Consider the following 13,156-nt stretch of genomic DNA (forward strand, 5'->3'; position numbering starts at 1 on the left):
TTCTGCAGGGCAGGTGTAGTGAGCCCTCAGTCTGCAGAATATCTCTGCTATATGATTCATGTCAGAAAACTTAATGGAAACAGAAATCAAATTGAGATCTGTCTCAGTAACGCACAGACAAATATTAAATCAGAGGACTTTTTTCTCTGACTTGTCGCCACTTTGAAACAAAGAAAGAACTTCCTCACATCCTGCCGGGGCTGATGAGAAGTGACCATGTTAAGAATGAGAAGTATGCGAGGGATGAAGAGAGTATGAAATTTGGGTTTACTATAGAGCGATGCGGCCGTGTGGGAGGTCCTGTCATGCTTGTGTGATTATCTCCTGCTTCACTTGGTTGGAACAAAAGAGCTTTTCAGTTGTGCTTGTCACCACAAACATAATAACTCATAACTTAACTTCTAAAGATCAAACACACTGAACAATGGTATCGGCTTTGTTGGTTTGTTCAGTTTCGCTGCTTCCAGACAGTTTAATTAATTGGATTAACATACTAAGGATGAGAGCTTTAAAGGGGACAAAGGGACAAAATGTGAGGCAGGCATGGATGTTTTGGACGTGATCCAAAGGATTTCTGTCACCACTGGGTTCTACAGCAACTGTTTATCAAATGTGAAGTCCAGTACAAGATCGCATGCAACTCAATGAACCCCATTATTCCTGAAAATATTATTTTCTTCCACATGATTTCTTGGGAACACAAAGCAAAGCTGTAGCAAAGCTGTACTGGTATCCTGATGAAATATATTAGGCCTCATGAAAGGCTATTTTAGCCAGTTCATGAGGTGAAGTGCAGTCTTGTGAGATTTCATCGTTAGCATAACCAACACACCTAAATTACCATATATAAGGCTACCTGTTCTCCTCTGTAGTTTAATTCACAAAAATGTTAGTTAAGAGAGAAAGAAGAATTTCACAGCGTTGAGCTTGAAGTCAGAATAAATGTAGTGTGATGTAATGTAATGTCACTTGTTTTTGAGCACATTAATATTACAGCTGCTAACGATGTGCCATCACAGCAGCACTGTGATATTAAGTTAGAAGCTAAAAAAGTGATATTTAAAAAGCACAGCTGTCCATGACTTGGATGGGAGGCGTTTGATGGGATTTGATAGTCATAAAAATGGATGAAATAACATTGTACAGTAGGTCATGTCACACTAGCCATGTTTGCATGTAATTGTCATTCGAATTTTGAGCAGACTTTTGAAATTTCGCTAAAAAGAATAAAAGTAAATGCGAAATATGAGCGTTTCCATTAGCTGGTCTGGAGCGAATTAACCAGGCTACAGCAAGAGTAGTTATGTCAGCAGTTGAAGTTACACATGGCTGTAATAAACAAGAAGTAGGAAGGTTCCAAACCAGAAACAAAACCAGACGCATGGACCTGAGGGCCACTGATCTGAGAAAAACGGAGAGAGATCCTCAGGAATGTGTTTCAAGCGGGCAAACTGCTGCCAGCCATGTCTGCACACGATATGGGAATATCCGGCAAGACGCCGACAGCGGAAACAGCTGATCAGATGTGAGTTACAAGTTCACTATGTCTGAACTTATTTGGGAAAAGTGTTTCCATCTCCCATTTAAAGCATTAACTGTTTTTCGACAAAGGCAAAAACCACCTCAAGCGAGCGTAAAAACATTTTTGTGAAATTAAGGATTTTTTTATTTTGTTTGTTTTGTTTGCTATTTCCATCAACCTTTTCTAGTGTGATACTTCAAAATAAGCGTAAAACACAGTTACGGTCAATGCAGAAAGGCCCTGAGGCGTCTCTCAGAGCAAAACAACTTTCTAGAAACTACTTAAATGTAGCCTCTCAGTCCATTGACAGGCGTTGATGATAAGATGAACACAACATTTACTGTATTTTGCATCAAGTTTATCTTTGTTATATATTTCATTTTGGTGGATTTTGCTATCACGTTTAGAATTCATGCATTTTAAAGTGTTATAATTCATTCAAGTCTAACAAGTATTTTTTTTCCTTGTTCAACAAGTACGTTTAGTTTGTACCTAAGAGAAAAGTACCAGAAGATTGGTGCTCTTTAGGACGAGTTTACACTGGCAGAGTTTATGAGTGTACAAAATTCCCTAAAGTATTTCTGTGTGATACTTAATTGAAACTAAACTTCAGTTAATGTTAGAACTATGATGAGAAACATGATATTTGAAATTTTAAACAACGGCCTGGCCTGTTTTATTTTTATTGTTTTAAATGTGCATTGCTTTTCTCACTTCTTGCTCTCTCATTTCATAATTTATTTTCTCATGTTTAAGTTGTTTTTACAAGTTTTTCTCATTTTGCCTTAATTGAATGTATAGAGTCTCTTACATCACTCACCAAAGCTCTGCTGGTAAAGTATTTGAAAACATTAAGAAAGATCCTCTGGGAGTTGGGAGTGCTGCTGTTTCACAGCTACAACCCACTTGAATTATTACAGTTACAGCCATACACACACACACACACACACACACACACACACTCATATTACGCTTCGGTACTGAGTTGAAAGTCTCTCAAAGCATCAAAAGGGAAGCAGCCAGTGTTTCACTGCTGCTTTCTCTCACAACACTCAGCCTTCAGCTTGCGTGTCCATTCTCCAGAAAAAACATCCTCCCACTCACTGCATCCACTCGGTCACGCTGCTCAGAGGCGTTCACAGTTAATTTTCCACTCTTTGCTGTACTTCTGAACTGTAGAGTATACTGCATTAAAACATTTATCTATTGATGGCAGCAGATAATATATTACTTATTACTTCATAGCTCTCTAGAGCAAAATCTCTTTTTGCTTGCCTGCCTTGACAGATGTCAAAGGTCAGAGCAGCATCTCTAGACGTAGTGAGGAGTCAGTGTCCGGCTCAAATGCACTCAAGAAAGGCAGATGATCTGCATCACTGGGACTTGAATCCAACTCTGCTGATGGAAAACACTCTACAGTATCTTTAAAAAGAGATAAACGTGAGGGATGCTGCAGCTACCATTCTGTATGAATTCCTCAAGTGTGATTTTTTAGTTTTTATTCAGATATGTGGACTGTTGAAGTGTTTCTTTAGAACAATCACAGTTTCTTGCTTTCCAATTGTGCTCATATTTTCATTAGCTGATTTTGTTTACAAATTTATAAAATCTCTGTTATACAAAGTGTTGTACAAAGGAAGATGTGATGCACAAGCATGAAACCCTGTTTCCTAAAATATACAGTCATATGCACCTAATTTATTTAATTTACATTCACCGGCAACACTTGTGTCAATATAGTTAACAGCTGGATGTAAAAGTCGACTTTGATACGGTGCCGTAGAATATAGTCCTGGTGTTATGTCATTTCTCCCAAAAGCACGCTACATTACTGGATCAAGTCCAGCTGGGGAATTTTGTTTGCATCTCTCTCCCATCACTGTCATCTCTCAATTATATCTAATAAAAAACATTAGAAAATAATAATAATAAAAAGTCGAGCACCATTGTTTCCATAAATGTACTCCATACGTGGAGGACTGACTGATTGACTGAGTCTTCTTTGACTGACTAGTCTGCAGAGTCGGTCACTTCTTGCTGGCATTCAAACTCTGAATGTCACATTTTCTCAGTCTGAATAATTTGGTGGAACTGATACGATGGCCTTGATTACTATGGACGACAAATCAGTGTTTTTTTGTTCATAATTTACTTTGCATGACATCTTAAAATGATCTGGTTGACAGTTAAATCTTTCCAGCATATCTATGAAATATTCAGGTCCATTAAACATGATCAAAGATTAACAAAGAGGGAATACTGCGGTCCAGGAAGGGTCAGAACATTTGCACATGGTTCACTGACACTGAACCAGCATTGATAAAAAAACAAAAATCAGTTCTTTGCTCGACCTGATAATCAGACTCCAAACATTCACCTGAGGACAGGTGCGCTAACTCTGCATGAAGAGGTGGAAATTGGCTCTGGTGAACTCCTGATGGATGGTCTCTAACAGGACGTCGTCCTCCTGGCCATCCTCCATCCCTCCCTCTCTCTTCTCTCCTCCCGCAGCTCCTCGGACAGGCGCCAGCGGCTGGAGCTCAGGGGTGTAGGTGAAACTGAAGGACGTGCGATAAATCAGGCCGTCCAATCGGATGAGAGACAGAGGGACGGTGATGACGCGTCGCAGACAGCGCCAGCCGTCGCTGAACACAGAGATGTCAGGAACGACGCAGAGCAAAGATCTGGGAGATCTGAGGACAAAGACAAGGAAAAGAAAGTAAAGATTTATTTAATTAATATTTTATATTAACAATACATCACAAGACTACTTCTATGTGAAAAGGACTGTTAATACTGACAAACCCACACAGAATTACCACCTGACTATGCAGTTCCCCAGTTATGGTGTCTTTTAGCTCAATGTTTTGGTTTCTTTCCTGTCCTGGTTCAGTCTCAGCACTTTCATCTGTGTTGTTTCCAGCAGCAGGCAGCTGTACTAGGCTTCTGTAGTATCTATTTTTTCATACTTTCCTGACATTTCACTGTGGTGTGTACAGTATATGAGGGCATTTGTGTTAAAACCAAACAGGAAAAGCTGATCTGCTTGTGATAGAAGTCACTGTAGCAGGTATGACATCCAGCCTACAGTGCAGTGTGTCTAATATGTTGTTAGACTTAGACAAGTCTTGCTTACTCCATGAGTAAATGAGTAACTTTATTTCCTGTTGCGGTAATCCGACAGTCGAGATTGCAGGCAGGGTGAAATCTACGGGGGAGCTCGGCTCCTCTTAACAATATGTTAGCTCCCCTGATGTATCAGGCGTAAATAGATTTCCACGCTATATGTTTGTGCTGTGATGAATTACTTTCATGTCACTTTATCCTGACCAATCCTCTGAGTGTCGGGAGAAATCTGTGACGCTGCGTAAATCCGCAAAGCGTCTTTTTTAATAGGGAGAGGATTCATACTATTAACCCCCCCCCCGCTATTAATCAGAAGGTTAACAAAGACCCACCCGATCCATTAAATAGCTGTGAAAGTAACACAAGAGTAACGCATACAATTCAGAGGCAGTAATAAAGTAATATAACTAATTAACCTACTCTGGAATGACAGTAACTAGTAATACACTTACACTGGTAATAAATAGACAGGGAATAAGCGCCCTTCTGACCTCACATAACACTGCAGCAGATACTGACACATCAGTGGGCTAAATAGAGATTAGGTGCACACAGCTTCATCCTGTTGGCTGGCTCATCTTTATCATCGGGACTAAACCCAAAATACTCCTAAATTTGTGACATATTGAAAGTCATACCGTTGAGATTTCTAAATACCCTGGTATACTGCGATACTGTGATACTGTCCAAGCCTAGTATGTACCTGCCCAACACCAAACACTAGACAGACTAAGTCAGCAACTAGCTGTTTTTTTCTCAGTAGCTGGTGGAGACCAAACAGGAGATAAAAATGTAGGACTTGCCAGGTGGCCAGAAACACGTCTCTAAATGAATGCTGATGTTCTCTGTGTGTCTGCTGGATGTGTGAACAGGCAACTGTTTGCTAACATCATCCACCACCATGTCAACTTTTAATTAAAAAAGACTGAACCTTGAGCCAGAAAGCAAAAAATGGTACATTTAAAATGCTCCAAATAGAGAAAAAAAGCAGTTAAACTTAATTTATACTGTATTTACATTCTGCTATAAACTAAAACAAATAGACGATATGTTTAACAACTTATATATAAAGGAGAAAAAAAAAGAGAAAGAAAAAATCAAAAGAGGATTATTTTCAATAATCTGCACTTTTTTTGGCTTGTCTGAGACTTTTCTGAAGAGCAACAAAAATGACTGAAAAATGAACTGTGGAGGTCGATAATAACGCGATTATGTCAGAGACTAAACATAATTCTGTGGTTGATGTGAAGTATTAGGGAGCAGCAGCAATCCTGAATGCCCTTTTATAAAAGGTATTTTATTCAGACCTATTCTACACCTCTGGCCTGCGTGGCACGAGGGATCATGTTCCTAATTGGCAGCAGCTTCTCGCACAAACAGCGCATTGTGGATGACTGTTATATAAATAAGGCTTTCCTCTACCCTGCCGAGCTGCTGGTGATGGGAGGAATATTTGCAGAAGCTCGCGGCGAGCTTCTGGCTTACGAGACCCTGGCTTATGATGCCTCAGCACTTTAGGTGTGGGGTCTGAGGTGGATTCTGACGTCAGAGAGGTTGTTTTGCTTCGGGATGCGTCATAAGAGATTCTGTGAGGGGAAGCCTGAATGTTGAGTTTCTGCTGCGCCCTTCTGTAACTTACAGACTCCCACGCAAGAGTTAGAGAGAGGATTGTTCCCTGGAAGCCAAGCTGAATTCCTCCAAGTCATATTTGAATATAACATAAGCCCCTCTGTGCTTCTCAGGTCCAGTCTTGGCTTGGTCTCTCAAAACGAATGAATACAGGTAAATAGCAGAGTTCAGAAATTGAATGTCATGACTGTCGGGAACATTTTTTGTCAAACTTGTAGAGGAAACTCTCCGCCATGTTTCTCAAATGAAGTTCAGAATTTTGTCCCGAACAAATGAGGAGACACTTTTCCTAAACGAAGCCACAACAAAACTCTTTCAAGCAGAATAAAAAAGTGAAACTGAATAAAGGCACTGAAACAATTAGTTGATTGATCGGCTAGACGGTTCGACTGAAAATTCATCAGCAGCTATTTTGACAATTGTTTATTCAATTTGAGGACGTCGTTTGTTGTACATTGTGTAAACTGAATACTTCAGGGTTTTGGACTGTTGGGTGGACAAAACAAAACATTTGAAGGTGTCACCCTGAACTCTGGATACTGGGATAGACATCTTTCACTATTTTCTGGTATTTTATAGATCAAGTGATTAATTGTCTGATTAAGAAAACAAACAGCAGATTTACTGAATCTGAAAAGAATCATTAGTGCCGACCCAGAGTATTGAAAGGAATGTTTTAACATTTTTTGCTTTGTTGAAGCTAGAGCAAAACTCCTGTTAGCTTAGCTTAGCTTAAAGACTGGAAACAGGGGGGGAAGCTAGCCTTTTCGCACTTTAGTTTTTGTAGAACAAGATATGAGAAAAACAAACAGAAGACGATATAACAGATTAATTAGTGAACTTTATAGCTGCTGGCAGGTAGATTTTGTCACCACTGGACAGAGCCAGGCTAGCTGTTTTGCCATTTCAAATTTTTGTGGTAAGTTACGAATGATTGCGTTAAAGGTGTTTATTATTGTGAATGAGTGGATCAGATGGCAGCACTTTTTGTGTTTTAATAATGACGGGCTGCTTTTGGATAAAATGTGTAAATACATGTATTATTGTTGTTCAGCAGTCCAAGCAAAGTTTCCCGACAGGGACAACATTTTGACATGTTGCTAGATTTTTTATTGTTTTTGCTGCATATTTACTGATTTATGCAGGTGAGTTATATAACAAAAAATATCTTTTCCTAAAACATACCACAGTTATCATTAAGACAGGCATCGCTGCAAGTCTGTTGTGCTTTATCGAAATTCCGCAACAAAGAGCTAAATAACTGCTTTCAAATTCCGAGTCAAATGAAATATAATTTGGGATAAACCTGTTTCGTTACGTAATTTTTGGGGTGAACGTGCCACTTAATGCTTCATAAAACAACATTCTTACTTAGGCCACCTTTTATGTGCAGCCATCTTCACAGACCTGAGCAGACTAGAACTTTAATTTGCCCTTTGTGCAGCTCACCTCTGCACCTGGTGCTTCTGTGGTAAAGCAGCATGAGAGCGAATGGCACGAAATAGTCATAAATTAAAAATACACCTTCTCAAGTTGATAGTTGAAGCAAAAATCCACCTAAAAACAGAAGCCACTCATGCGAACACCTGACATATCTAAAAAAGTTGACTGAGGGTCGATTTTTAAATGTAAAGAACAAATGAGACTGACTTTGAACTCAAACAAAAAGTAATGCACATAATGTTTCACCTGTCTTCACTGTTTTTTGTTCATGAAAAGATATTGCAACATGTGAACGAGATGTTTAAATAAAAGTATTTTCCCCACGTTGCCGCCTAGCTTTTCACCAGCTCATAAAAGGCAACCAGACAAACAGAGCAGCAGGCCAATAAAAGTATAAAGACAATTGTTGGTCAGTGGAGTGTCTGCAGGTGAAATTGTACTATATAGTGCTTGTTAATAGATCTGTGTCCTTTTTGGTTTCTGTGTCAATTTCTTTAGAAGAAGTTTAAAAAACCTAACATAGACACATCAATTCAATTTGATACTTGAGGAGCTTTATGTCTGTTCTTGGCTTCCAAAGGTTTATTGCTGTGCGTCAACTAAAAGCTCTGTTAGCTCCAGATACAGTAGTTCTGAAAATGCCAAATGCTTTGAAGTGAGTTAAAATCTCCAGTCTCTTCTCCTCTTCATCCCTTCACCACCCTCTTAATGTCCTCTTTGCTGGTCCGACCTCTCTTCGCTTCTTTTCGACTCTCTCCATCTTACCTGCTCACACTTTTACCATCTGTTGACCTTTAATAAATCTCTTCTCACACGCTGTCTTTCTCTCTCCTGATCACTCACTTGAACATGGTCTCTGCCTCGCTGTTGCCAAACCAGACTTTGAGATGAGGGCTGAAGTTTTCTCCTTGGATCTCCAACATGGCAACATGTCCTCCACCATTCACCTGCGGAAACACGCACACATGTTCTGTAGCCACACTGCTCACTTTACCACATCAAATTGTCACCTAATGATGAATAATGATGGTGGATTATGGATTATCTACTGTATGTCAAGTGAGTTATACTGAAATCACTAGAAAATTTCTGCTGCCTGGATGGTAGGACATGTTTTATTATTTTAAAATCATACATATACAATTATTGTTTCAAAAGGTTTAAATTATTCACTCTGTAAAATTATTTAGTTTTAACCAAAGACAAATATTATGATGAGTTTGCACTTGGATCCTTATCTCTTTAGGCCTGTCAGCGATTACTGCAAAGTCTTTTGTCAAAGGCCTCTGATATCTTGGAATGCAAACTCATCGTAATAGTTGTCTTTGGTTAAAACAAGATCATTTTACAAACCTTTGGAACACATTTTGAATAAATGCATATATATGATTTTAAAATAATGAAATAACAAAAAATTAATTAATGTTAAAGGCCAATCTTTAATTACTTGAGAAACATTCGCATAATTAGGGAGCTGGTGTTTATATATACATGATTTGTTAAATGTCTAAAAATACATAAGCCTTTATTTAGGCCATTAGACTGTGATGAACACAGTCACAGTTACCAGCCATCTACACTGAAGGCGTTAAGTGAAGCGTACTCTCCACAAGCAGCTATTTAAATCACAAAAACCTCCTGCTGTTTATATTCTGAATTTATTACCTTTTATCTGTAATGATTAATCAGTGTCCCCAGTGTTGCAGTGAATCAATCTCTCAGTGAATTTAATGTCATCACTCATGTATTTGATGTGAATTCCCAGTTAGCAGCATCTGTTCCTCCCACTTTGATTTACAACCGATACAAGAACCACAGAGAGAGCGTCTGTGCGAGTCCCTGTATGAAGGTCTGTCTTAGTACCCGTCTGCTACTCCAGCTCACCTCTAACCCAGTGATAACAGGAAAAGGAGTGACTGGTGTCTGGATGCAGGCCACACCCTGATTAAAAGTGAACTCCACTGCTTCCACTCCGATGATGGTCCAGCAGGCTCCGTCGTTCAGCACCACTCTGCTGGGGTCTTTGACACAGGACGGGGCCTGGAAGGTAGGAGAGGATGGAGGAGACGTTTGAAAGGAGGGGCAGAGGAAGAAAGAGTGAGAGAGGGAGGAGGGGCTTCAGTTTCAGCAGGGATGCATTAGGAGAGGGACGACAGAGAAGGACAGAGTGGAGATAGAAACTGCAACAGAATGAAAAGGAAAGGACAGAAAGTGGGAGAGAGAGAGAGAGGGAGTCTCACCTGGTGCTGTATGATGGTGTCATTGGATAAACACAGGTATGCATGTGGACTGTCTTTGAACTGGAAGGCACACTTGTGGAGCTGAGAAACCGGCTCGTCCACGTCTAAGATGGCGTGCTGCTTGTTAACCTTACGGATAACCTGTAGACGTGAACAAGACGATGTAGAAGCAAAATCTATAAGCTTCTTCAAAACCATTTTGAGATCTCCAAATATAATTTCCTTTGATGTTCTGTCATTGTATCGGGGTTATCGAGGGGAGCTCTTAGATTTCAGACATGTATTTCAGTTTCTCCTGAAACATAAATTCATCTTGACAAGACTGAGAGTCTACAACCATGCTAGCAGCTCTGTGAGGCTGCACGTGATGGTGCTGTGAGAAAATGCAAACCTCTGCATGCTAACACGCTCACAACGACAACAAAGGTGCGCCGTTACCATGTTCACCATCCCAGCTGTATGTGTTAGCATGCTTTTATTTGCTAAGTACAGCTGAGGCTGATGGAAATGTAAGTCTTGCAGGTATTTGGTCATTAAACGAAGTAGACAAATTTAAATGTCCTGCTGGTGGCATTACAGGAAAAGTCAGGGGACATCATCTGCTATTAGAGGGATGTTTGGGCTCCTTTTATTAGACAGCTGCTACAATAAAGGCAAACACGAAACATGGGGAGAGAGACGGGAGTATGACAAGCAACAAAGGTCCCTGACAGGGAGCAAACCTGGGGGATACTGCAGTTATATGGTATATCATTTGCTTTATAAGAAAAACTATTGCCACAAAACTGATTCCAGATCAAGAGGGGAGCTTCTTCCTTCCTAATTCCTAATTAGGAATTAGGAATTAGGTTTGTACATACTTAATAGATTCTTGTGTGAGTTTGACTGACAGATCGATAACATAACTCCTGGGCCTCTTGATGGCAATAACAAAGCTTTAAAAACTAAGAAACTATGCCTTTAATTGAGTGTAATCTTGCAGCTCTCTGTGTGAACAAAGCTGCACACATTATATAAAGAGGAAGAGAGGTTGTTTAAGATCAACAGTCATGTCAAAAGATACAGATGTTGGCTGCATAAAATAACAAAGGGTCTTATAAATGTACAGTACTGAGAGAGCTAAATGCTTTAAATCAAACAACACAGCTGTCTGAGGTACCACAGCTGCCTGTAAGCTGACAAAGCTAGCGAGCGGTTCAGAGATGGGATTTTAATGAAGTACTCTGGTGGTCTGAGCATCACTGGAGGTTCCACAGTGAACTACTTCTGCAGGCCTTGAGCCCAAATCCTAAACATTAACACATTCAAACACACCCTTTACTGCACCGCACACAGAATATTAAAACTCTTTGTTCTCATATTTAAGCCTTTCCACAGCTGCTGATGCTGCTGAACTTTTTGGTCTGTACATCTACCTTCACCTCTTCAGCGCCTGAACGCCGACCACAACCAAACAACGGAGCCAAGCTACTCACGCAAACGACTCAGCAGGAAGGCAGGAGGTTTCTCTATCTTCAAACAAACTATGCAGCAAAAGGCCTCAACTACATAAACATATAGATGTGTAGTGTGTAGATATACCTTAACCATCTACCACCGGGAAGCTGCTGAGGTTGTTATGACAGCAGTTGAGGAGGTTCGGAGAAAGAGTGCTCAGCAAATTGTGAAGGATTCTGCGAAGAGGTTTGTCTAAATATATTTTAAACTGGAGGACGGGCTCAACAATATCAGCATTTTTGGGATTAGCAGGTTATGTAACACCTGCACAGACCATGGCACAGACGCACATCTGTAATCCAAACAGGACAGAGCGGTGAGCATACCTTAAGTTACACCCGAGATTTAAACACGCAGTCATGAAGGGATTGTTCTGGATGAAAGTGTTGCAAGGTCACCACTACTTTTATTACTTCTTGACAGGAAAGATCAACTTTCCCTGCATCAGTGCTGCGCCACACACGCAAATTAAGTTAAGAGAGATACATTTTCTTCTGGGTGATCACAGGATTTTTCTTCAAAAAGGACAAAAACCCAACTCTGGTAATCCTTTGCTGAATAACAGAAACCTTTGAGGTGGTGGGAATTTTGTGTCTTGCTCAAGGCTAATTTATCAGGGTGTATTCTTAGAGACACGGGGAGTAAAACACATATTCTCAGTAAATTAGCAGGCTTTTCTAAATCCCTTATTGTTATTGTTTTAATTTCCTGAGCTGAGCTGCGAGGGAGATTCAGTTATTCAGCTTGAGTTAATCACTGCTGAACTTTTCAGGATCTTTTTTATTTCAGTAGTCAGCCAGATTATTAACTTTGTCTTGCACATAAATCCAAAATAAAAGACACAATCAATCATATCAATCTTTTTTTTAACAGCTGTTGATTGGAAGACCTCAGGAGTAAAAACCTGAGCGACTATGTTGGAGTTTTGGTTGTGTGGCACAATAGTAAGATCTGTAATCATATGTTGGTTATATTATCTTAAAATGATGCAATGTTGTGAAAGGCGACACCAAAGCAGTCCATTTAACAGTTGTTGATATATTTCAGTCTGGAACAAAGTGGTGGACTGACAGACTGCTGTCAGAAATGATGCATCCATTATTTGACCATATATCAAAAATCAGATATATTTATAAAGAAATCTAATTGCTGTTTGGATAAAAGACCGTCTGAGCCGTTCAGTAGACCACCGGGGCATCTTCAGTTGGCCATTAAAGGAACTGCTACGTGTCCTAAGGACACTGTGGAGTGGGAGGTATACAAGATCCATGACATGCTTTAGTTTGGCACTTTTCTCTTCTCTAAGATGACCTCCAACAACTCAGAGGTAAGGCCAATCACAGAGCCATGTAGTTTTGATGATTAAGGGAATGAATCGTGTGTATAACGTGTGTGTGTGTGTGTGTTACCATGGGCGGCAGAGCTACTCCAGACTCGGTGCACACTAACTGGACCACACAGCCGTAACAGATGAAGCCTTCGCTCAGCACAAAGTCCCCTTGGTCAGCACGGTGGTCCTCCACTACACACACACAACTACACATGAATATTCATCTACATAAATGGACATACTCCCAATGCAACACACACACACACACACACACTTACACACACTTTGTAGTTTAGATCTCTGTATTTTAAATCATTACAATCTTCTTAAATCATTTTATGCTTTTAATATGACTAACTTTTCTACCAT

At 40.0% G+C, this 13,156-nt stretch overlaps 1 protein-coding gene across 1 annotated transcript in view; it reads right to left on the minus strand.

Annotated features, from left to right (window-relative positions):
- Positions 1 to 3,756: 3,756 nt before the first annotated feature.
- rbpjl (recombination signal binding protein for immunoglobulin kappa J region-like) overlaps positions 3,757 to 13,156 on the minus strand; it is a 26,156-nt gene continuing 16,756 nt past the window's right edge. The window contains exons 10-13 of the mRNA XM_046076385.1: positions 9,961 to 10,101; positions 9,605 to 9,760; positions 8,564 to 8,667; positions 3,757 to 4,215 (exon numbers count right to left, since the gene is read on the minus strand). Coding sequence (XP_045932341.1) covers positions 3,915 to 4,215; positions 8,564 to 8,667; positions 9,605 to 9,760; positions 9,961 to 10,101 — 702 coding nt within the window. The 3' untranslated portion in view covers positions 3,757 to 3,914. The remainder of the gene's footprint in view (positions 4,216 to 8,563; positions 8,668 to 9,604; positions 9,761 to 9,960; positions 10,102 to 13,156) is intronic.

Source organism: Micropterus dolomieu, linkage group LG18, assembly GCF_021292245.1.
Source record: "Micropterus dolomieu isolate WLL.071019.BEF.003 ecotype Adirondacks linkage group LG18, ASM2129224v1, whole genome shotgun sequence".
Classification (NCBI taxonomy): Eukaryota; Metazoa; Chordata; class Actinopteri; order Centrarchiformes; family Centrarchidae; genus Micropterus; species Micropterus dolomieu.